General features: G+C 38.1%; 4 protein-coding genes across 4 annotated transcripts in view; 2 read left to right on the forward strand and 2 right to left on the reverse strand.

Annotated features, from left to right (window-relative positions):
* The window catches only part of calcr (calcitonin receptor), a 67,161-nt gene extending 64,769 nt beyond the window's left edge, over window positions 1–2,392 (reverse strand). The window contains exon 1 of the mRNA XM_042506749.2: window positions 1,898–2,392. The gene's annotated coding sequence lies outside the window, so the exon portion shown is untranslated. The remainder of the gene's footprint in view (window positions 1–1,897) is intronic.
* An 11,614-nt stretch (window positions 2,393–14,006) lies between these two features.
* tfpi2 (tissue factor pathway inhibitor 2) lies at window positions 14,007–16,530 on the reverse strand. The gene is made up of 5 exons (XM_042506578.2): window positions 16,371–16,530; window positions 15,992–16,162; window positions 15,124–15,303; window positions 14,670–14,843; window positions 14,007–14,428 (listed from the first exon to the last, which is right to left on the reverse strand). The coding sequence occupies exons 1-5, from the start codon at window positions 16,492–16,494 to the stop codon at window positions 14,346–14,348; spliced, it is 732 nt and encodes a 243-aa protein (XP_042362512.2). The 5' UTR covers window positions 16,495–16,530; the 3' UTR covers window positions 14,007–14,345.
* Window positions 16,531–17,570: 1,040 nt separating this feature from the next.
* gngt1 (guanine nucleotide binding protein (G protein), gamma transducing activity polypeptide 1) lies at window positions 17,571–18,544 on the forward strand. Its single transcript, XM_042505965.2, has 3 exons — window positions 17,571–17,630; window positions 17,764–17,862; window positions 18,091–18,544. Exons 2-3 carry the CDS (start codon window positions 17,767–17,769, stop codon window positions 18,214–18,216), a joined length of 222 nt encoding a protein of 73 aa, XP_042361899.1. The 5' UTR covers window positions 17,571–17,630; window positions 17,764–17,766; the 3' UTR covers window positions 18,217–18,544.
* A 1,102-nt stretch (window positions 18,545–19,646) lies between these two features.
* The window catches only part of LOC121957830 (zgc:85777), a 39,262-nt gene continuing 33,006 nt past the window's right edge, over window positions 19,647–25,902 (forward strand). The window contains exon 1 of the mRNA XM_042506617.2: window positions 19,647–19,885. Within this exon, the coding sequence (XP_042362551.1) occupies window positions 19,685–19,885 (201 nt within the window). The 5' untranslated portion in view covers window positions 19,647–19,684. The remainder of the gene's footprint in view (window positions 19,886–25,902) is intronic.

Here is a 25,902-nt window from a genome sequence, read left to right on the forward strand (position 1 = left end):
ATAACACACACATTTTTTAAAATTCGATGCACAATATCTTTTTACAGGCCCGTCTCTCTTCCTTCATCTTTTCACGCAGACCTCTCTCAGACCTCATGTCCCTTCAAACGTGGAGCAAATTTGCCGCTCGCTGACTCAACCGCTCACCCGTCTCGGACCAGACCGACAGACAGCATGTGGGATGATGAATGGCAAACTTATCTCTGAGACTCAGAAAAGCAGCCAGACATGATGCAAACCCAGCCCAAATTCACTGCAGGGCTGTGTATGTATCACGGCCCGCCAGTCGGCACGTATCTCTTCATCGCTGTCTTTCTCATTCTGGGCTGTTTCTATCCCTCTCTTTCTTTGACAGCCTCACTGTGTGTCGGTTGCTATTCTTGTCTGTATTGCACAGTATATCAGTAAGTGCTGAGAAGCTCTCGTTCCTCGCAATCATATCAGCTTCACTCACCATTGCCTCTATTAAACCACCCAGATGACACATGCCATTACTCTAAACACGGTTACGTAAACACTGAGGAATCTCTGAAAAGAAGAATCCCAATTTAGCCGCAGACATCTCCAAGGCAGGCACTTCGGCTTTCTGCTCTGTTTCTGCCACTACTGGAGATTGAACTGAGGGCTCGCAGCATTCGGCGATGATTTTGGCTTATTTCGTTTCCGGCTTGCGGGCCGGTGGCTCCATGAAGGAATGCTTATTTTCCTTCTCCACAAATTTCCTAATATAATCAATATGAGGGCGAATGCATGAGTGGTGGTTTAAAGCGGTGTCAAAAATTCTCACGGAGAGGAGAAGAGAGAAGAAGTCCTGGGGTGGATTTGGCTCACAAAAATATATAACTCGTGCAAAGTCAACAGTTCCTTCTGCGAGCAAAGCAAAAAGCAGCTCAGCTTCTACGCACACGCCGTGTCCTTTAAGTGCGGCAGTACGATGAATACAGCGAGTGCAGAAAGGTTGCATGCATTGACCTTTAACCTGTGTATACCTTTGTGCGCTGTGTACGGCATGATTTGCGTGTGTGTGTGTCTGTGTGTGCTCATTAGCTTGTAAAATCCTGTTTATTGCTGGGAACGTAACAGATGCTTCTCCATTTTTGTTCAGTTAATTTCTTTGAAGAGACCCAGGAGCCTTTGTGGACACAACGCAATCAGATGTGTGTAGGTTGTGAGTGAGTGTGTGTGTGTGTGTGTGTGTGACGTAAAGGTTTCATCTGTAGCACACCCCTTCCCATCTCTTTGGTTGCAAACAGGAGTAGAAGAAGCTGCTTTATGTGTGCATTTCCATGAAAATCTCTATAATTTTGCACTGATTCGCCAACAAGTATTCTGCATAAGTTCAGGGGATTCCTGAGCATTAATGTATTTTAAACACCCTGTGGATCACTGCATTTCCCAGAATTCCTCAAGGAAAAGCCAAAAAGCACAAAATAAGATTTGCTGTGTACATAATGCATGCACCCATTTCAGTTGAAAAATCTACAGGGGTCTATTTTGAGCCTTTAGGTGAGTTTTTTTTTTTTTTTTTTTTTGAAGCCATATAAATAAGCATCGTAGACAACTGTACAGCACATGAGTATGAGTCACATTCTGCATTTTCTCCCTTGCTTAAAATAATCTTGAGCTAAGCAGCTGTTTAGATTAAACATCTCTTCTACAGGCTACATAATAATAATCTCTTTACAGCATAGACACGGGAAAATGGAAATCCAATTCACATTGCGTCAACAGTCACGGCAAAGAGAAGAGGATTCTCCTTCATCAGTCTTCAAAATGTGACTCAAAATTAGGCAAATTGGGATTAAAGCTGACTGACAGACACGCTGAAAATGTGATCCTCTTAATTTTAAGCAGTTTCTTAAAGAAGTTAAGATGAAATACGCAGTCAGTGACTTACCTTACTTGAACAAATTTTACAAACAGCAGCCCCAGTGAGAGAAACAGATGCTGAGGAGGTTCAGAGGAGCCCGGTTTGTCCTTCCGTGGACTCGCAGCTTCTGCGCTCCTATTTAACGCAGTGTCAGTTAAAACTTTTTTTTTTCATCCACGGAGATAAAAACCCTAATAAAAAAATCTATCGAATGCAACTGCTGCCGCGGCTTTGCCCAGGTGTCTGCCGTTTTTATGAGATGAATTAATGACCGGCGGTGCGCGCGGTAGAGGAGCGCTGGGCAGGGCGCCGGTCTGGAGCCGTTATGAGCGGTGACAGTTGACTGCCCGGTAATCCAAGTGCGTCTAACTGCCTCCCGTTTACGCGGACGAGCGTGAGGTGCCGGAGCTCCTCCTCGCCTTATCTCTGTGCGTGTGTTACAGACACACACGGCGAGGGGAGGCAGCCTCTCCACAGCGTGAGTGCGCCCGGTTTGGACACTGATGTGGACCCCAGTATTAAAACTAGTACCATAAAGAGACATTAAAATAATGTAACGCAGCTCAGTTTGACTTTTGAATGACTTTGTTGATATTTTCTTATCTGCTGTCATCGCCTATATTCAAGTGACCTATTAATACAAATGTTTTGTTGTCACTAATATAAACTAATGGTTACAGGATTTGTTCCAAATCACATAATAAATTGCTTCTTTATCAGACTGATTGTCTAATCAGTACAGGTTTGTGAATCCCTTAAAACCTGGACAAATTGGCCTGATTTCTTTCAGCAACAAAAGAAGAATGCAATGACGAGCTTTAGAAGAAAATAACCCCAAAATTAGCAAGAAAATAGGAAAATTACCTGAAAATTAGTTTCAAAGCAAACACACACACCAAAAATGGCAAAGGAAAAAAGAATACGATGCTTGAAATGATAATGATTCTTTAAAATCATTTAAAATATCTATTTTAATTATAAATAACAATTTTCTGAATCTACCAATTTCTTGCAATTTGCAGGACATTTCTTGCAAAGTTGCTAATTGCTGTTTTTCCCATGTTTTTGAATGAAATCACACCAATGTGTTCAGTCTTCAGAGGCTGGAATACTTGTGAAAGGTGTCTGAAAGCAGCGCAAGAAAAGTGATTCCCATCCAGGTTTCAAAGGGTTAAACCCTCCCTCACACCTTATAGTCAAACAGTCGCATCATCAGGTAATAAACACTAAATTGTGTCAGTTTCTTGCTGTCTCTTTGCTGATAACCTTAAGACCCAAGCAAGGCTTTATATTTGATATAAAACACTATGCTTTAATTATAACTTGTGTCTGATACTTTTTCTCCCCCCAAAAAGTTACATTATAATAATATAATAAAAATGAATATTTGCCGTCTTAGAACTTTAATAGCTGGAAATAAATGTCTCTCACTCAACAAAAAAAAAAATGTTCTCCACATCCCACCTGTTTAAGTTGCAAATTGACCCATGATTAGCTTCCAGTTATGAAGTCACAAAATCATGTTTGTGCTAAACCAGTGGTCTTAATGTTCTACTAATCACCAGGTGGCAGTAATATGCCAAAATATGCAGTAATGCCAACCAAGGCAGGGAAGAAGAAGACTGCAAGCCAGTGAACATGGATGTAAACAAAGCTGGCTATGTTTACATCCATGTTTAAAAAAAAAACAGTTTTAGTAAATGTTCCATGAGAAAGGACATGCACTGAATGCTTTTGTCAAACCTCTGGGATACACATGATGCATTTCGGTGAGTAACACTGAATGTAAACATGATTTGTTTGTTTAAAACAATATTCCACACAGCACCTTTAAAGGAGCTGTATGTGACATTGATTAAAGCTGCAGCAAACCACTATTTGCTGTGTAAATGTCTTGAGTATTGGAGTCCTCAGCAGAGAATGAAGTCATGGTACCTCTCTGTATGCTGCTGGCTGAGCCTCTTTGTCTGTTTTTGTTGTTAGTGCATTTAAGTACCCGTTACTCCTTTTGCACCAAATTATCTCAGGTTCTTGAACTGGATCTGTTTGCAATTTTTGGATCTTTTTTTTCTAACAAACCAGTCCACATTTCTACCAGTTTTGATCAGAATCATTGTAATCAAGGATGTGTCATCAATGGAGGTATCATCAGTAGAGGTAACCAGCAGTAGCAAGATGGCAGAGTGCATGTATCACCTGCAAACTTTAGTTCTGTTATCCCAGATATAATTATAAAAACAACAACAACAACCAAAAAACACAACTAAGACCAACTGTTAATGAGTTCATTGAAAGCCCCTTTTTCCCCACACAATTTTTAAATTGACTTCTCCATTGTTACCTTCTCCACCCTCTTTTTATAAACTGTAAACATGACATGCCCACTATCGGCTTCACAGTTTACACTTTAGGTTAAGTAAAACCTGCTATTTTTTGGTTACAACTAGGTTCCGAACCAATTTAATTTTGGTTGAAATGTTCGGTTCAAAATTAGGAACCTGTTTCATGTTGGTGGAAAAGGGGTGTGTGGCACCTTCTAGTGTGGATCTCCGCACAATGAAACATCCAAATGGAAGCCCAATTAGTACAAATTTATTTATTTTTTTTATATTTTAGTAGCATGGAAACCAAAAGTCAGCAAAAGGAGACAGTCCCAACCATGTTTCTTTTCCCAAATGTAGCCTACGTGACTTTACGTTAGATAAAGTTAAGTTAGTACTGTGACAATATCCAACCATGTTTCTTTTCCCAAACCTAAGCTACATAACTTAACTATCTTAAACCTAAGCTATGTAACTTTACATTAAGTATGTAATTTTACATTAAGTAAGTACATTATGTCAGTAATGTGATGACGCCCAACCACTTTACAAAACCTAACCAAGATTACTTTACTTTGCAAAACTTTATCTGTGTTACTTCATGTTGAGTACATAACCAATTATTATTAATTAATAATAATAAATATTATTAAGTACGTAACATTACATTAAGTACATAAAATATGATGCCCAGCCATGTTTATTTTCCTAAATCTAATTTACATAACTTTACTTTCCTCAACCTAACCTACGTGACTTTACGCTATTTGGGTAGCTAAACATTAAATACATAACATGAAAACCCACAACGATGTTGTGAGGTATGAACTGCTGAATGAGTTTATGTTAAAACAGAGGACATCTTTGGGAACCAACACCTTTTGGAGTACTTAAAAAACAGGAAGTGTTCCTAATTGTTGTTTTACAACCCTCTCTCTGCACTTAATTACAACCCAATCAGCTGTTTGTCTGCAGTTCCCAGCATCCTAAATTTAACACTCATATGCCCCCATCTCACGCACATGCACACAAACACATGCAGACAAGTTAGCGGTGGACATGTTGCTGCATACTTATAACACATTATAAGTGTGTAAACCCTGATGAGGCTGTCATCTCTAAAGCCAGGAGATCTGCAAACAAGCAGAGCTGCCTTCAAACCTGCAGAGAAGACAGAGCATTCACCCGGGAGGTGGAGGAGTGGACAAACACAATCTACTGGGAAATGTTAATCATCTTGAGAAGGTGAAAACAACACTGCCCTTGTCAGCCACATTTGAAATGCACGTCTGCACACGTAAGTTAATAAGATTAACTGTAAATCATGATGTGTAATGAAGAATGGGATTTTGAGTAGCACTGATTTCTAGGCAACTTATTTTTGTTTGTCAGTGACAGATTTGGCTGTTTTTACAACTACAGAGGACTTCCCCCTCTTTTTTTTTACCTATCCACACCTGGATAACACTCATTCGGAACATGCAACACCTTATTGGAGTGGTCACATTTGAAGTCGTGCTGCAGATTGTATTGCAGTTAGTGGACACTTCCATGAAAAAGCAGATCCTCTTTGCTGAATCCCCTCATTATGGTCAGTTGTGGTGCTGATGGAAGGTGGGGAAATAAATGAGGAAAATTGAGCTGGAGGGACGCCTGTTTTGCAGAACACGGTGTGATGTGAATCTCGGGGATAATGATGCCGGAGAAAAGGCCATGAGTTTGGTGCCAGTATCTGTGCACAGTCTGAATTTAATAGGACGTCACTGCATCACATTCTGGCATGAAGGGAGCTGATTTGTTTTTTATGTTGGAGAACTGAGGAACAACAAATGAGGCTGGAATGATTGTTAAAGCTGAAGGTTAAAGATGATGCGCTGTACTCCTGCTAATTAAGCTCAATAAAGGAGAGATCATGTTTGATGCAGGTTTTTCGTATCTTTTCAGCAGCGATCACTGAAAACCCAATTAGAAACAACATCTATTGTAAAACTACAAATGCTGTGTATGTCCATTGATTTTGTACAAACAGACTCTCTAATGGGTAACTTTATTGAACAATGAATGATGAGTGATGTCATCATGGCGGTGCTTTTCGATTTTTGACTGTCTCTGCGGCTTCACTGAGTGTTTGTCTGTGACATTTATTTCATAATTGTTAGATTTTAAGGGTTCCTGCTGCGACTCAGGAAATGTGGCTATATGTCCCAGTGAAATCAGCATGGTTGATGTCGTCGTCAGTTTCTATGGAGCAGCACCATGATTTGTCTCTACATGACATAATCACTTTAGTCCCTCTCTGCTGCTCAGCTTCAGAAAGTATTGAGCTGTTCAATTGATTGTTTTATGTTTGCCGTGGTGTTCTTGTCTTTGTACTTACTGTATGTTTTACTGTTCTGAGTTTTTATCTGTACAGACTGTCAAAACAAATTTCCTCCTTATATTTCCTCCTTACGATAAATTATGAATCTGAATCTGAATCTATAGCCACATTTATCATTTCTATCTCGAGGTAAATGTCTTTGAAAATGAAAGCTGCTGTAATCAATACTTTTTATACTCTAATTTTATTTCATAATTTATCACAAGACTACTGTCAACTTCACTTTTGCTACTTTTATGCCATTTCCAGCCACAAAAGGCTGCTGTTTCAGAAAAAAACTAACTCTTGTTAATCTATTGTATGTTCCTTGCAGTTGTGTTGCCAAGGGGCGGCCAGGAGGGACCACAGCCACCTAGACTCAACTGCTGTTTGTCATTTTAAGGTAAAGAACAACTTACTTTTTTCAGTGTATGCCTAAAACATGTATATAGTAGAACTGCAACAATTAGACAGTTTATCGATTAGTCAGTTGAATGAAAATTAATTGCAGACCATTTTGATAACAAATTAATTGTTTCAGTAATTTTTCAAGCAGAACACGTTGAACATTTGCAGATTTCAGCTTGTTAAATGTAACAATTTGCTGTTTTTCTTTGTCATTTTTGATAATAACTGATGAGGGTAAATGCTGATGAAGGCTTATCACCAAAACACATAAGCATTTGTTTATAGTGATTTAAGCCAAATAAGTAATTAAAGTGTGAGTATTTTTACCTCCTTCACTTGAAGAGATTTGTTACCTTTTTTAATTTTTTTGGATTAACTAAGTCTTTGGGTCATGGACTGTTGGTTGAATAAAACAAACAAAAGATGTTACTTTGAACTCTGAAAAAATGGTATGAACATTTTTCTTTTTTTCAGAATTTGTTTGATGTATTCAGCAAATGAGTTGATAACAAAGATATTAGTTTATATTAGTTAGTTGCAGCCTTAATACATACAGATGTATAGCACATTAAAACAGGACTGCTGTGGAGCTTAAACCATACCAGTACATCAGATAGTTCTGTAACATTGACTGTAAAAGAAATACAATTAAATTAAAATCGAAAATAAAAAGTATCTCAGTTCCCTGACTCTCATAAATTGACATAGTTTTCAAATAGCCAATATACTACAACAGCATAATCAAGTTCCTGAAATTTAGTTACTTCTTCTTGTTTTCATGTGCAACCCCAATATTTTCAGTGCCCCCCTCTGGCCACCCCAATGAAAAATTTCTGGGTGCACCACTGGCTTCCTGCACAGCACCAAACAGCACACGACAAAGTTAGCAACTATCTAGTGACCTTCATGGAGTGCGTAGCCACTAAAAAGACAAATATTTCCCCTAGGAGCTGATGGTGAGAAAAACAGAACTAAGAAAGGTGTGAATATTGTAATTAAATTTAACAGATGGCCTGAAACACAACTCCAATTGAATGATAAAGTTGCTCTGCACCTGCCGGTGGAAACTGAGCAACCGTTTGCTAACAAGTTCCCCATTTCAAGGTTATAAGGTGACAATATTGTATGTCCGTGTTGTGTTTAGCTTGTTTCTGCCGCATCCAAGAAGCGCAGGTATAAAACGGACTGGGTTGTAAAGTGATACTTTATTGCCAAGTAGTGTGTGGGTTATATTTTAGGTTTTGTTTGGAGGTTTTTGTATGGATCTCGATGTGACACCTCTCAAAGAAGGTAATATTCCTACTTGCAACACTGTAACTATGGAAAATACTCTAGTTACTGGCTGAGCAGTGTGATGAGTCGGTTGATAATATTCTCCAACCTGTGCATTACATAAATACAGTAAGTATCTGCTCATATCCTTCATCAGTTAAAAACATTTCAGTTTTCAGCAGGTTACAGAACAGACAGATTTTTTTTCAGTTTTAGTGCAGCCTGCTTATTCAGGGAATGCTCTCCGTTTCAACCCTCTCGTGGGTCAGCTTTCCTAAATGTGATATATTTTATAAACCCATTATTAGGCCACAAATTCAATTGTGCCAAGGTGTCATGATACCAAGCCAGCAGAGAACTTCTGAAAGGAGTTTGATATAAAGTCTTGAACCTCTAGGAAGCTGGTAATTGAAGCATATAGAAGAAGAAGAAGAGGCTCTAGCACCGATGGAAATCTTTCTTTTTTATTTATTTCATTTCAGTGCTTTTCAACTGTGCTGGAAGGGAAAAGAAATCATCATCTGGCTTAGGTAAAAATAGGCATCTGTATTTGTTTGTTCTGCTCAAATCACTTTTAATCTTCCCAACCTTGATGAAAAAAAATGGATTCTGGCACATTTGTGTGAGAGTTAAAGCAGTAGATTTATTTACAGCTATGAGTCATCTTCTGCGAAATACGTGGTACTGCCAAAAAACAAAAGCACAGTGTGATTGTTATAGTAAAGACCTGTGGTCATTTTTTTTTTCAACAGAATCCCTGACTCTCACAAAATATGTGAAAACCCCTCTGTTACCAAAAAGCTGAAATTAGTATTTACCTCAAAAATCAATCACTGCACCACTACTGCAGCCAAGGCAGGGTGAAATTACATTAGGGTTAGAAGCGGAATGGTAATGACTATTAGTAAACCCCTACACGCACACACACTAATAAATTCTTCTCTGTCTCTTGGCATTTCTCTGGGAATCAGTTGATCATCTGTTAAGGTTTTCCGAAAATCATAGAGGCAGGAGTATAGAGTGGCTTGACGTGTTTAATTATAAAACAGCTACATATGTTTGGCCACCAGACGGACAGTGAAGAACAGCCCAGATTCACATCACCAGACACATCAATCTTAGGTGTGTAAGGGGAAGGTGTGGGAGGGGGGAGCTGAGATGTTCCATTTGACCCGACAGAGGGTGATGGATGTCGGGGAAACTCTGATGCCATGTCGGGGCGTGACATGTTTGGTCTACAATTTAAAAAGACCTAACTCTGGCAGACAAGAAATGAATCTTAAAATAAAAGTTCACTTAAATTTACATGCAGTATGTCACTCCTTTGGCCAGAGATCTGTCAGCAAATTTGGCCTTCTAACACACTTGATGTTATTTAACGCAGCAGTTTAAGTGCTGCAGGATAAATCCAACAGGTCAAGAGGTAATTAAAGTTCCAGTGTGTAGGATTTAGGGGCATCTATTGGCAAAAAAGAATATAATAATCATAGCTATGTTTTCATTAATTTATTATCACTTCAAAATAGGAATAGTTGTGTTATTGTTACCTTAGAATGAGCCTTGCCTTCATAAAATATATGAGATTCAAACTTCAAATATAATTCCAGCTTACAGACATACGTGAAGGGAGAGGTGTTACATGGGGAGAAAATGAAGAAACGTTTGTGATGGTAAACAAAACGTTGTCACACGCTGACGCAAATTAAAACCATGTTGCGTTGACAGCCTCAGAAAAAAATCTGCTGTTATTTTACATCAATTTGAAGGTTATCCACAGAAATTTACTGTAACATTTTTTGCATGCAACAAAATTCTGACTTTCTAAAACTTTTAAAGATTTTTACCAATTCCATGACTTTTCCAAGCCAAAGAAGTGTGATTGTGAAATGTCATGACTTTTCCAGGTCTTTCATGACCATGGAAACCCTGGCTCTAGACTGGGCCATTCATGTGTTTGTATTTGCCACCATAGTTCTTCTACATGCTTGGCACAAGGAGACATGGGATAGAAAAGCAGAAAAAAAACCCTATTTCTGCTGGACAAAACTGCTGTAGTTTTATCATTGCAGTTTTCATCATATGTCCTTTTTTTCTTGTGAAGTACTACAAACTTTTTACAAGTACTGTGACCAGCAGCTCTGTAGGTTGCTCTTCATGGCTAGTCCACAAGTTTTTGACAGCCACAGTTTTCGCCCTATAAGGCTGAAATTTAGCATGGAGGTCAAGTCTGTGTGAATGAAAGTGTGTGTTTGTGTTCACTTCAATTAGCTTAAAGGGTTTATGAGGTTTTGTGTGTTTGTGTGTGTGTGTGTGTGTGTGTGTGTGTGTGTGTGTATGCGTGTGTGTGTGTGTATGTGTATGCATGAATGCGGTCACAGCTATTGTGAATTCATGAACCTGTGTGCTCCCATCCTTTTATAAATGCCTGGGAGTTTTCATGAGCAATAACAAAGTTAGCCTACAAATCATTCTATAGACAGGGCTGTTTGGTTTGCTGATAAAATCACAACTTGTTTTAATGGATTTCCTGTTTCTGGCGTTGAGGACAGCGGCACATTGGACAAGATTGATTTGTTCAAAGTGAAAACAATATCTTTACTTGGATGTAAGGAACTGTCTTTAAAGTATTTAAATGCTACTTGACCATCTTCCAATATCAGTCATCTGAGATAAGAGACACAAGATGAGTTGGTTCTCTGCCAAAAAAAGAGAGTGGGAACTTGTAAACCATGTAGCTGGATCCTTGGTTTTATATTTCCATGCTGCCAAATCTATGAGAGCACTCTCTGAAGGTAGTATTCAATTCAGCAAACCAGAATCCACCCACAGAAACAGACTGTAGTAGAATAAATTCCGCTGAGTCAACACCTCAGCTGCACGGCGTGGGTTGCTCCGGTATTCTGAAACATATAGTGACTACAGGTGGCTGCAAAATCTGTTGCACCTGCAGTTTTCTAGTTTAATGAAAGCATCCAGAAAAATTAGCTAATTTACCACTAGATCTGCAATTATATAACATTTTTGTTGTTGTTTTGTTTTTACAACTAAATAGAGAATACTTATATGTTCTTGTACCTGTTAAAGTATTATTTTTTGATTGTTGTTAGCAATGTCATCTGCCACAAGGGGGCGTCTAAGATACTCCCCTCAATCTACACCTACAGCTTGATGAAGCATCTCACTGTGAAAGCAGTGTATGTTTGTTTGGTATCATGTTAAATGTTTAATTAGCACACATTGTTTATGATTATTTTTTGTTTTTCGTATTTAACAATAAATTCAAAAACTCAACGACCATCAGTGGTGGAAAGCAAAAAAGAACATTTACTCAAGTACTGTAGCTTATATATATATATATATATATATATATATATATATATATATATATATATATATATATATATATATATATATATATATATATATATATATATATATATAAGAATAAAATTGAGGTTCTTGTGCTTTACTTTAGTCTATTCCTTTTGATGGCACTTTTTGCCTTGACTCTATCTGGAAGTTTAAGTTACTAGTTACTTTACAAATTAAGATGTTTGCATTAAAAAAATAAAAAAGTTTATAAAATTTTACGTTTTGTTATATAGATAAAACTACTTTTTTTTACAAGTACAGCTGAAATAGGTCAGTCAATCACTTCATTAACAGATGTTTTTATTGACAGCTATTTTTGCACATTTATTTAAACATTTATTTAAACATTTATTTTCTAATTTATTTTGAAAGAAATTAAGTTATGTTTTTTGTGGTGTAAGAGTGTTTTTACCTGTAGGCTAATAGAGTACTTTCAAAGTGTGATATCAGTTCTTTTACTTTTAACTTTTATATATTTTTACTTTTAAAAGTTTAATTACATTTTGATGTTAATACTGTTATACTTTACCGATATAGAATTTCAAATGCAGGAGTTTTACTCTTTACAGAATGTTTTTAGACTATGGTATTGTTACTTTTACTCAAGTAATGAGGACTTCTTCCACATACTTTATAATCAGTATTTTACTGTGATAACTTTTCAAATCACAAAAGCAAAGCAATACTACTGTCTGATAAATGGTCAAAACATCCTACATGGAATTAATCTCATTTGAAATGAGAAGCATACCTCAATGTAAACGTCCATTAATCACCATTGAGAATGCGAGACAAAATTACCCTGCCTAATGCACTGTAGCTAATGAAATAACCAGAGCAGGATCAATTCATCTCAAGCCCTCTGAACTGAACCAGATCTTTTGCAGTCAGTATTATATTGCCACCCATTAATGCTCCGAGGCTGAGCTTTGTTATAATTAAAAGTTAACCAGCTGTGTCCATTTGTAGCATCTCAAACATTTGTCATGTCTCTTGGTAATTAAAATAAACCATAAGAATATGTTGCTGCAAGGTGTAATTGAACTCAAAACTAAAGATTGTTTCCATAATCACCAGTCTAAGTAGCAATCACATTCTGCATCATGCTAAAGTTTCATGCTCTACCACTGACTTCTGTTTGATCGGATTTAACATGCATCTTTTGCTTTCTGCATTTTAAATATGCTTTTACTTTTATTTTTATAGATTCTAACATTCAGGCAGGGAGAAAAGTTTACCTCAAGGAGCTTAACCTCACAACCACCAGTGATGATATCAATACTATGTGGCTTTTGAGAAGCTGAGTTGAGACTGTTAGGATGACATCCTCTCTCATATCGCTATCGAGTGGATGATTTAGCTTCGGTTCTTAATAGCAAAAGGCCTGGCCAGATGTATTACCTTTACTGCTATTTATAGCCAAGCCGGATGGGTGAGCAGTTTCCTTTGATATCTTTTATAAATATTTATTGTCTGAAAAATCACGCAGCGCTTCAGCTATTCCAGAAGATGGAACAAAGCAGAGATTTAGGGCAGCAAGGATATTCTCCAGCTGCAGAATACTTTACATTAATAGCATCTTTTTTATGGGGTTATAAGCAATTTAGTTTCTCCTGTGGATGATAGTATCTGAGAAGACTAGTATTACAAAGTGACTGAGCTTGGGAGAAACTATGTATGCATACATTAGATTACCATGTTTTGTGCATGCATGCATTCCCATTTGTACTTACAATTATGCATATGTCACTGTGATTGCTTTGTAATCGCTGCAAACAGTTTTAGAAGCTCACATTTTGTAAACCTGCAGTTTCCTCTCCACCAAACATGCAGAAACATTCTAATGAACCTGCCACGGTCGTGTTTGCTGCACTGTGATTACTTTCCTCCCTTATTCAAGGCTATGCTGAAGCGACCAAGATAGGCTTGAGTGCCTCGCAAAGAATTACCAGATAAGGAGGGAAGACAGCAGCATTAGTAAGGAATGAAGGAGGCCTCCAGATAAAGAGAAAGTGACTGTGAAGAAGTAAAGGAAGGGTTTTTTGGCTGCAGTGTTGTTTGCTTTAGCAAACCTAATAAGCCCTCTTGAAGGTTTTTTGTATGTGTGTTTTGTATGTGTCTTTCCCAATTAAAAAAATGAAAGGACTAGGACTTTTATTTTGACGAACTTTAAGACATTTAATCAGAAATTGATCATTTGTTTTTTTTTGTACTTATGTGTTATTTTGAATTTTTGTATTTAGGCTGTGTATTTATGTAAAACAGATAATGTCCTAGGATCAAAAAGAAAACGCACAAATTAGTGCTTAAAATTCACTATAATGCAGGAAGATTAAGTGTGAAACACTTAAAATATATTGGCAGAGGACCCACCCCCAACAGCAGCACAAAAAATGCACAATACTTCATAAAATACTGTTTATTTTTAACAAAAAATGTGCTTGTAAAACAGGCATATATAAAACTTCACAAAAATAAGGTTTTACTAATACAAAAAAATACATATACAGTATCAAAACACATTAGTGCAGTAGTAACAAACTTCAACAGCATACAGTGAAATCACAGTTGATTTTGCTCATAAAGCATTACATAGTAATACAGTGGAAATGTGTGTATGTGCCACTAAAGCTCTTCCAGCAACAGAAAGGTGGAGCTGGTCGTCATTTTTGGAATAAGTCAGTTTACTGAGTGTTAGTTTCCGATAAGGGCTTGTCCAAGTGAGTCCCTGAGCGTCAGATGTCTACGCCTGCAAGAAACTGATGCGATTATTTCTATTCCGTCTCATGCGACGGCCTTTTCCTTGGCTTGTGAGTTTTTTTCCTCCTGGAATGAAAAATGTGTTTAGCAAATGATTAGTATTATAGCCTATGATTCAAATGCCTTTAATATACAAGTGTGACTTTCAAGAGTCAGATTTTCGTTGCATGAAATCATCTTAGAATTATGACTTTCTCTAAACTCAAATCATCAAGTGACTCTGATCCAAATGCTTATTACTGAATTAAGCCTGCAAATTCTCCCATGACAGTGACATGTCTACCACATGCATGCCCCACTCACAGACCTTTAGCACACACGTCCATGCAGCTCTGCCTCGAGACAAAGTTGTTGCTGCTTCCTCCACAGCCTGAGTAGATGAACTCCTCGCACATCTTGGTGGCTTTGTTGTAGTAATAGCGAGGAATGGAGGCTGAACACCTCCCTTTGTCCACAGGGTCCAGGCAGAGCACAGGAATATCTGTACAATAAAACACACTATTAGGTCATCGTCTTTGAGGATGAGAACTGTACAATATTTTCTCCATTTTTTCAGTCTCTTCCTTTCCTTATAACTGAAATATCTTTATCGGTAGTGTATTGTCATAAACAAAGCATTGTTTTCACATATGCTGAATTTGTAAAGTCAAAGTATTAGCACTACATTGTAGTTCATTTGTTCCTTATTTCTCAACAATATCCCTCAAAAACTTTAGGTTCACTCAGAGACAGAACATCAAATTAAATAAGTTTGCACGTACTTTTTCTTGGATTGCAGTACTCCTTGCATGTAGTGAGGTCTTGGAAGCGATTTGAATTTCCCTGGCAGCCACCATAATAGAAGGGCTCACACTGCATGGTGGTCATGTTGAAGAAGTAGCGGTGAAAGAGGGCTCGGCAGGGCCCCTCCTCTTTGGGAAACCTGCAGATTTGGGGAATCTCTGAGGAGAGGAGAAAGACAAGAATTGAAGTTGGAGATAGATCAAGTGGCCTCCATAAGTGTTTGTACACTTTTTGCACACACACACACACACAAAAAAAAATAACTTCAACAAATGTAGAATCAAAAGTGGTACTCAAAAGTGGTACTGATTTCCCAGGGGCCCAACGAGAAGGGGCCCCTTGAAAATCCTGGAAATAAAAGTTTGGTTTTGTTTAGAGTTATATATTAGAATTTATAATTTTTCTAAGTAATTTGTGCCATAACTAAACTAGAATCGGTGGAATAAATCAGTTGAAATACTGAACTTGGTGTGAAAAGAAACAGTGGAAACTCTCTGAGGCCCCTCTCACCCCTTAAAGGGACAAAATGTATGAATCTGCCCCTGCACTAGGATTCATTTCAAAATGCAGTTGGAGCCAAGAGAGTGACTGCTGATGCCTCTAGAGCACTAACATACACTGTTTTTTACCAAAAAGAAAGAAAAGAAAACTGACTTTGTTAAATAATAATAATAATAATGAAAAACAAATTAAAAAATGAGAGAGACGTGGATCAAGAGAGGAAGGGTGGGGGACACACAGAAAATGCTTATGCATAGGGCCTCAGAATTTGCACATAGAATAACTGTTAACGCTGGGCAAGGTCAGCATCCTCTTAAGTGAATGCTCATCACAATGAGAACTTACTTGGTATTCTGAAACATGTTTTATGGCACTCCTGATAGCTCTTGAAGTTATTGGCATTCCCTTGGCACCCTCCATAGTAGAAAATCTCGCACTTTTGGGTGATAGTATTGTAGTGGTAGCGCTCGATTTCTCCTCTGCAAGGTCCCTCGTCCACTTGAAGGAGACACGCGCCTAAAAGCAACAAAAACATTATCAGTTAAATACGAAACCTCCGTAGAAAAAGACGGCAGGAATAATTAAGCTTTCCAAAATGCTGCGCGTTAAAGTCGCCAAACTCTGTAGTGCGCGAACGCAGGTGGTCATATGATCGCCAAACCAAGTCTTTGAAGAATTGGATGAAAAGCTGAAGAAACAATGAAAAGACACACTGTTAGGTTACCTTTTGGTGCCAGCGCCAAAACGTTGTAAAACGAAGAAAAGAGCGTAAACAGCGCTAATATGCAAATCTCCATTGTGAAACTTTCTTTGCTCCAACTCGAGTCTTTTTCCGTTTTGCCGACCATCCCAGCCACATCCGACTTTATAGTTGAGTGAAGTGTTTCCCGGGGGGACTTTAGGGGCGGGGATGGCATGACTCATTTCATACTACGACGCAACTAGATGAGAGTGGTGATGGATTCATTTGTGACATCAGAGAAACTCGTTTTAACGTTGCAATAAGTTACGTAGAAGACTGTTAATGTAGTGACTAAAGGTTTATTCAACCTGACTGAAATAACAAGGGAGAGAGTCCAGTTCCTACTGCCTTCACTGGGGTAGATGGCGATGATGATGATGAAGGCGGCTACAGAGGTCTAGTAACTTCCCCAGCATTTTTGTTATCTTTCCACAGAGCAAGTATTTTGTTGTCGCTAAGACACTCTTGTGAAACAACACACTTTTACTGGTCTGATTAGTCCTGCCAAGTTCCCATCACACACCGGTCTGACTGGATCAGACACACACACACACACACACACACACTTTCACGCAAGGTCTCAAAGCACCGTCACCTACATTTACAAACCTTGTGGTGTATTTTATCTTTTTTTTGTTCAATAATTGCAGCCAACTCCAACTTTCTTTCAAGGAACCAGTAATGACTTGCATTAAATGCTCAAGGTTCCCCATTCCTCAAACTTGAAAGGAGCATTGTATAAAAACTAAAAAATAAATGTGGCTTTTCAGTTTCACACTTTCACACAGTTCTGGTTTGTTCCAGAATGTTACTGGGAAACTGTCGTGCAATCATGTTTAGGACAATGATGTGTTTCCACCTTGACAGGTGGAGGCTAAATACAGATTAGCCGTCTTATGAAAGTGACCTGATACATGAAGCACCACCCCTTAAACTATCTCTGAATATCAGAAAAAAATTACTCAAAACAGCATAATTTCAAATTTAATCTGCAATATGCAGTAAATCGCTATAGGTCATTGTTTTACATGTAATGCAAAAGAGCCCAAACAGACACCTGTGTGATTCACCATCCTATTTGATAGTATACTTCAGATACTGGCCGCATCATGGGGGCCTTGTTTTAATCAGATTAGCGGATTAAGATGTTTATACAGATTACTTTATAACCAAGATTGAAGGAGAGGAGAGGGATTCTTCATCAGGATTTCAGGGGTGAAGGACTGCTCCCTTTAAGCATCAGTGAGTACACTTCTATTCTTTTAATTGACTTTTGTAGATTGTGTGAATCCTGAGACTTTTTATTTGTCATATTGTGGCAAGATTTTGCAAAAAAACAACCAAAAAAGCAGGATATTCCCCTCTTTTTTGACAGAAAATGCCAGTCATCAACGTAGACGATCTGACAGACAAGGACAAGGCTTTAATGGAAGTAAACCAACTCAAAATTGAAGTTAAACTTGAGAGGTGGTTGGTAAGTTGTTTTTATTTGCACTTTGGTGTCAGTGTCTTTATTTCTTTCAAAGATAAGAATAAATTAATTTAAGCGTTCAGACTTTAATCCTTGACAAGCAAAAGATGTTTATTTTCAACCTGTTTACATTTAATTAGTATGAAAAGTGGCGTTAATTCCACCAGGAACAGCATTAATACTGAAATGCATTTCTGAATGACTGTCAACACCTTTGTCTGTCCACTTTAGACATCTAAATGCTGCGAGGAAATCAAGGACTATATTCAGGCTGGAGTGGAGGAGGACACCCTCGTCAAAGGCATTTCAGAGGAGAAGAACCCCTTCAAGGAGAAAGGTGGCTGTGTCATCTGCTAGACTTTACCTGAGGAGCTTTTCATATCTCAGATTAGCACCCAAGGACATTCTCCCTCCCATCATAAAATGGATTTGCAGACTGAGAAGACTAGAGGGACTTAATAAAGAAAAAAATATATAAAACTTCAAGTTTTCATGTAAACGATTCCCCATCATCTGGCCAGATTTGTAGCCTTATATTCTTTCAAAAGATGCAATAAATAAGAGTTGTATTTGGTAAGGATTATGTAATGCTTCTCTGTCATGTGGTGTAGTCTGAGCAAACGGGGCCCATGTGTTGTTTCATAAACAGAAACAACTGTCATTAAATGTGCTTGTTTATAACTCAGCCTGTCTCCATCATTCATTATGGGAAGGTTTCAGACAGAGTACAGAAACAGATAAATCTTCATAACTCAGTTTGCGCATAATTAGACTTGCTGAATTTTTCTCATAAATCCTTATAACATCATTAACTTTTTTTTTTTTTGCAATATCATGGTGAAGATCAAACTTAAAAGACAGGAAGTTTTAGCTTTTCTGACCCTTTTGTTGTGTCTTTCCCAAGCATGTGTGACCCTTTGTCACAGATTGCATGTGTCGCCAAAGAATGATTTACCCCTGGTGGATAGTTTGATTTAATGGTGATTCGTCCAGTGATTTCCTTTACTTTTGGAGGCTTGAAGAGGTCAAACTATCCAGTATTGCATTAGAAAATAGATAAGAAAAAAAAAAACTATGTCTAAGAGGAATTTTCCTCCTTGTTCTTCCTCATTCTGCAACCCTTCAGATTAATTGTGATTCCTTGAATCAGGGGTGTCAAACATACGGCCTGCAAAGTGTGAAATTAATAGCCTACCAGAGGCCGACTGATTTTATGTAAGACAAATTGAAAAGTAAATATCACCAAAATTATGAGGTAAATGTATTAATTGTTTAATTTTTGGGGTTGCTGGAAATAAAAATGTAATAGATAGGCTAATTCCTGACATTGAAAGTTACATTTCAGTTGAGGATATCTCTGATAAAGACACAAAAATCAAGCATTTTTTTGTAAAAATGTAGAAATATAACATAACAAAAGTCCAACTTTTCTATCTTGGAATGACTTCAAATCTTAAAATTGAGGTGCTGTAGAAACGTTGCTCCATAATTCCTGACAATACATTAAATATTTGAGCTCAAGACATCTCAAACTACTGAAAAAGGCTGTATGTGGCCTAAAAATTAAACAACTGAAATGAATTGATCACCCCTGCCTTAATAGTCCTGACCCCTGTTTTGGGAATTACTGCTTAAATAGAAACTGTGATGTCTTTAAAAAAAAACTACTGGGTTACTCATTTTCTTTGTTTAATGGTGGTATTTCCCCAAATGACAGTACCAGACGTTAAGTCAAACACAACATTGTTCATGGTTAATGTTTTATCCCAAAGTGCTCTAAGTGGCTTACAGTCACGTTATGCGCATGCGCACGTAAACAACTGTCATGGCGCTGCACAAAGGAGCCCTCCGACTAAACCTGTTAGTTAACAGCCGTAATTTCTACAAATTCACGTCATTTGTCGGTGTCAGGTCGTTGTCAGAATATGTGTCATCTAAACCCACACCGTCCACTGCCCCAGAGATCGCGAGTGACCATTTAATCTACACGCAAGAGCACTTTGCATTAAAGGACTCCCTCAGAAAGGTAACAAGAATGCTAACTCTGTAGCAATCTCTGACGTTACAGTGTAAACAATGTAAAGCTGGACTTTGCTTAGTCTCGTCGGTGACAGATAGATATTTTAATACACGTGTTTGTTGCTAGTAAGCAGCAGTGTTATTGAGTCTAATGTGACGGTAAGAAAGAGTGGAGAGCAGTGTGATAAAAGTGGGTGAGAGGTCAGGATGCTAGCTTGTTGTTCACTAACAGCTGCACGGTGTTGCTTCTTAAAGAAGCTGCTCTGCATCAAAGCTTCACCACCAAGAAACAAAATCAGTACATCTGAAGTGCAACACTGTTGTGACGTTGCTTTTAGTGTTAAAATAGATGCTAATATATCTGTTTGCAACCTCAAATGATTGTACAAGCTTACATGTTTTGCCCCTTAGGTCATAGGAAGAATGGTAAGGCACAGAGCCAGGTACGCTGAGGTGACACTGGTTTTAATAATAGCCTGTGTCTTTTCAGCCTACACTCCCACATCCCACTTGATTAATGTCAACCCTGTTATTGCAAACGGCTGCAGCATCTCTGCTCTTGCACTATTACCTAAAGATGCATGGTTACATTTTTCACTTCAGGTTCTTAAAATCTGCTGTGTGGCAAGAATCATTGTGACAAGTATGGGTGTACACATTATGTTTTATATTTAAGGAATGGATCTGTTTCATAGCAGACATTATTAATTGTCACAGTAGGAAAAGCCCAGGTGAAAATGATAACATTAACAATGGCTCAGTTTCATTAAGTGTCCCAGTGAGATATTCCAGTGTTGTGTTGAAATGTGTTCCCCCATTGAATAGTGTTTCCCACCTGTTAATGCAAGCGCCTCCCTCTGTGGTTACATTTAGGGATTGTTCATTATCTATGAGAGAAGGGATGGTGCAAAAGGGGGAAGGCATTGTTTTTTAGTTTAGTTTTAAATCAAGCACTGCAGAGGGATTTGTATTTTTCATTTTGGGTTCGAGTTCAATTTTAGATTGTTATATTTTGTATTTATTTTAAATAACCTCTGAACCCCAAATCCTACTAGCAGGTGAAAAAAGCCTAGTTATAGCCATGAACTGTAAAGGAAGAAAAAACAAATTGTCTGCGATTAAAAAGGTCTATTTGAAATGTTAACATCATAAATGAAGACAGGGTTCAGCTGGCACAGATATAGATAAATAATACAATACATTTAACAGCTATTTTTTCGATAGAAATATCCTCTCTGTTGCAAGCACAGGTTCCAAAAGACTGATGTTTGCAAGACAGTACAGTGTTTCCTCTAGGATTTGTTTCAGCAGCGGGGGCAGGCTCTCCGGGGAGCCGTGGCAGCGTAAACAAATGACGCTTTTTAAAGGCTGAATGTAAAAATAAAAAATAATAACAAAAATTCAACAATAAAATAATAAAAACAATAAATAATAATTTCTTGATGGGGCTGTAATCAGTGGCAAAGTTTGCACCCAGGCTCAGAACAATGGATTTTTCTTGGTTTTTTGTAGAACAGCTCTAAGGCTCTGTTGTACGGAAATTCCCCAAGAGGCCCGTTGATGCTCAGCAGCATACATGCTGCAAGGTGATCCCCCTGCAGCCTGTTTCTCAAGTCAGTCTTCACCTACAAATAGAAACAATCATTTTTATTTATTTTTGTATTTATTTTTTTCAACCCATTTAGGGTCCCAGCCTGATAGCCTGTGTTTCCCTTTATGTTTTTCTCCTCTACTCTCATCTCTCTCTCCTGCACCACCATTTTGCTCTCCTGCTCCTTCACTCGGCACTCCCCCTCCTGTACTCTGCTCTCCTTCACTTTGTTCCACTGCTCCTCCCTGTCTGTTACTTGTCTTATACGATTACATAAAACATTAACGTTAGATAATTTACACTCACGTCACATTTGATTACAAGTGTGAACATAATTTTTTACCTAACCATCATAATTTGAGTCAGTAAAAAGGCTAATGATACCTGACTAGCGCCATCCTCATCAGGTGTCTTTCTCTTCTTTGAAAAATATTTGAACAAGCTCATCTGAAAATGCAGTCAGCAGTTACATCATGGCGTGTATATCGCTTAATGCTATCAATTAGTTTACTCACGTTAGCGACACTGAGTTGAGTTGGCACCGGGCCCAATTAACTTAAGCTACATAACCTTAGCTGGCCATCAATATTTTGCGAATGTTTATTTAACTAATAAAATCTATTATAAGTTTTCTTAAGCTAATAAGTCTACCTTTTCTCCGGTAAGTTGCACGCTATTTTCAAGCCGACACTCCTCTGACTCTCCGACCTGATGCCTGGATGCGAGTAGCTAATTAATGTCGGCACCAGTTAGTTCTGTTGGGGGGTGGTATCTACCCCAAAGAGTAGATACGGAGCAAGATAGTTATCTGCCTCAGCACTCGCGACACCCAACGCAGTGCAGGACTGTGCTGTGATGCGGCGGTGGTGTATTTGCAATTAAAAAAAAAAAAACGACATTTGAAGGAGCGGCGGGCCGCCACTCCTAAATGAGTGTAGAGGAAACACTGCAGTAATATTATTAGCTAGTTTCAGAGGAAAGTTTTTAGTGGGTGATCATCCTGTAGACTTCCTTGCACTCACAGTTAGTCAGCTTATTATGAAACCACCTCTTTACTTTTGTAAGGCAGTCCAGTACGCATATTTAGTATGTGAAAGGTTCAGATGTCAGAAGTTTTGCTAATAGGTTTGTATTTGAAGGAACCAGATAAACACTGATGGTGGCTGGGCAGCAGAGAGGGGCCATTAGATGCCTTTGAAGCCAGTGTAGTTTAACCAGAGCAGAAACAATGTTTGTTTGTATCAAGCACATGTATGACACTGAATCATACGTTACATCTCCCTAATCAGTTGGAATGGGAATTGGTAAGATTTTATTGAAATCAATGCCATAATAGATTCTGCTTATGGGACAGATTTTTTAGATACCCTTATCAAATCCTAATTAATTATCTGTGTGGGGGAAAAAAAATGTAAGCCTAAACAGATTTTCAGCATTAACACCACTGTTTTATTATCTTTAAGTATGAACACAGTGTAGAGACACTTGGAAAAACGGTATGCATATGGCTCAGGTGCAAACGCTCCACTGTTTAACTTCACCGTTGTTTAATTTGGAACTGGTTTTCAACTGGAACTTGTGAAAAATGTGCTAACCTTGCCTGCTCAGGCCTAACATTTTTATAAGATATTTACCCTGGTAACGGATATGCTGCCTGGCTGGAAAGCAGTAGCACTTGGACGTAGAGTGTCAGATACAGTCCTGGAATTAAGGCCCATGTTTCGAAGAAACAACATATTGATGATGTTTCCATCTTTAGTTAAAATGATCATTTTGAAGAATGAGTTTGATGTTTTTATTAATGCGCAACTGTCAACATCCTGGCGTTGTTAAAAGGAATTGGTAAGCTCAAAGGCATATGATTCAGATGGATTGGACAATTTGGGAGTGGTTCTCAATTTCTATCTGTACTTATCTAGATGTCAATGTTCTTGAGTTAAATATTTGAGAAATGGCATTTTTTGTCTGGCCATTGAGGTCGGCAGATTCATAAACATTCAAGGAAAACAGGTTGTGTTATATGAGAAAAGAGGAAAGTGAGAACTTACTTTGATATTAAATAATGTCAATTTTCCATGGAATTGCTTGACAAAACCCTAAAATATTCTGTTGTGGAGATGCGAAACAATTTGAATGGCTGTTCACTGTAACTTTGTCTCAAAGGTCTTAAAGATATAGAAGTATTTAATTAGTTTTTTTCTCTGATATATCCATTATTTAGTAATAAATGCTTGTGATTTGTGCAAAGGGTTAAGTAATCGGCTATTTGCTCTTTGCTTCAACAATGGTAGGTTTAGAAAACAGTTTAAATATACATTAGGTAATGGACATTAGCCATCATAAGCCACCTCCAAAACCCATTTAGACTTATTCAAATTCTTTATTCAACAATGGCAGTCTTACTCCTCTTTCAGAAATCTTCTCTTCCCTCCAACCACTTAAAGTCAGCCCTAGTGATTTCTCACATGCAAAGCATTTATTTTTTAAGAGCTAAGTATCAGCAGCTGCAAATAGTAGTTGTAAAAAAATTTTTTTTTTTAAATATCAAAGCAAGGATTAGTAATCCATCTGACTCATTTCAGATATAAATTATTAGACAGCCATTGGAGACAGACACTGCAAAAAATAATCTCAAGTGCCTAATTTAAGACAGGCAGCAAAGATTTTGCGGTAAATGTGGGGAAGCTTGTTGTGTGACTAAACCTTCCAAAGGATGCAAGGAGGTTGAAAATAAACTAGCACTGGGAATAATGGGAAGGATGAAAATGTGAAAAGGAAATGCAGAACAATATGTTGGCAGTGCAGGAAAGGGAACTTGAGGCAGCTTGGTTTATTAAAAGAATTCACTGTAGGTTAATGTGTGTTTATAGACGGTACACAAATGGGGTTTTAGGAAATCCTTTAGTGACTGTCCAAGGTCGGATGTTCAAAATGCCAATGTTTCCACTACCAATTTTCTGTTATGGGTGGGGAGGGCGTAGGGCCACACAGACTGTTGTGGATGTTGCTGTGTGTGTTACTGTGGTGCTCATTAATAGATGAGACAAACAGCTTCCCATACTAAGAAATAAATCAGGCTTCCAGTCTCCCACATGTACAAACCACCAGGCCACTCAAGGCTGTGTGTGTGTGTGTGTGTGTGGGTGTGTGTGTGTAAGGTCAACTTCTGCCATTAATGAGGACAGGGAGCCAAAAGACATTTCCTCACGTTTCTAGGAAGAGGCTCCCTGTGCAGCCTCCCGTGGTTGCAGACTGGGATCCCCCACACACTGTAAAGCCATTGTAGGCAGAACAATACTGTTGGCTATAATTTGTAGCTTTTTTTTCATGCCATTATGTTGACCATCTTTAGAATTTGGCAAGATAAGTTACTGCGGTTACGTTTAAGAAAAGAAACACGTTGACAACTTACTTTGATATGACTTGAAGTTCACTCGCAGTTCATACAAACATGGGTGTCTCTGGGAAAATCTCAGGGGAAAGTCCTGTGTTTGTCACCCATCCGCCATCCCAACCAGCCTCCTAATGACTTCCTTCTTTACCCTCATCGGCGCATTGGTTATGTGATCACAGCGTTCCCTAATATGTGTATACACAAATTACTGACTCATGATTACATGGGATATGCACTAATTTTGTTCCATTATTTTGAGGAAAATGAACAACAGTGTATGAGAACAGCCTCTATTATGTCCTACCAGTAACACGTTATCATCTTATATTTCCATCCTGCAGAACTGGCTGGTATTTGAAATCAACTGATTAAAGGGTTTTTAATTGCCTGAAGAATATTTCTTTTCTGGAACAAATGAACAATCTTTGTCTTGAATGTAACATCAGTAGGGGCCTCTTAAGCACCTGCTGATTTTCCGGATTAGTTGACCTGTGGAGATCCCAACTCCTTCAAATTCAGTGTTTGTCACTGTATCTTAAGTAGTGGGACAAATGACCAACATCACAGTATATAATGGTGAAGTGATTCTGAGGCCAATCTGTTTATTGTTTTTTGGTAGTTCACTCTTTTGCAAGTTTATGACTGTTATGTGAGTGAAAGACTGTACTTTGGTGCAAGCGTTTTATTTCTGCTCTATAAATCGGAATTTGTAGACAATTTGTATACTCAGGCACAATCACATTTCATGCAGTGACTGAATGCATGGATTTTATCTATCATAAATTAGAGTCCTGCTTTTGGGGTCATTTCCTGTTTTTTAAAAATCTTGTCTGTGTGTCTTTTTTAAATTGTGTCCCCCCTCTCTATTTTCGGATGTTTTAGCGGATCTGTGAATGTAGCACAGGCGGAACTCATCATTAGTTCTTTTTTCCCTCAGTGGTGGTTTGAGAAGTTTGAGTTGCAGGGTGGATAACTGATCTGTTGATCTGGTCACAGCCGATCAGATCATTGGATCAATGTAGGAGCAGATGTTGCAGAA

Source organism: Plectropomus leopardus, chromosome 17 (genome assembly GCF_026936395.1).
Source record: "Plectropomus leopardus strain MGB_pleo_1.0 chromosome 17, ASM2693639v1, whole genome shotgun sequence".
NCBI classification, from domain to species: Eukaryota; Metazoa; Chordata; class Actinopteri; order Perciformes; family Serranidae; genus Plectropomus; species Plectropomus leopardus.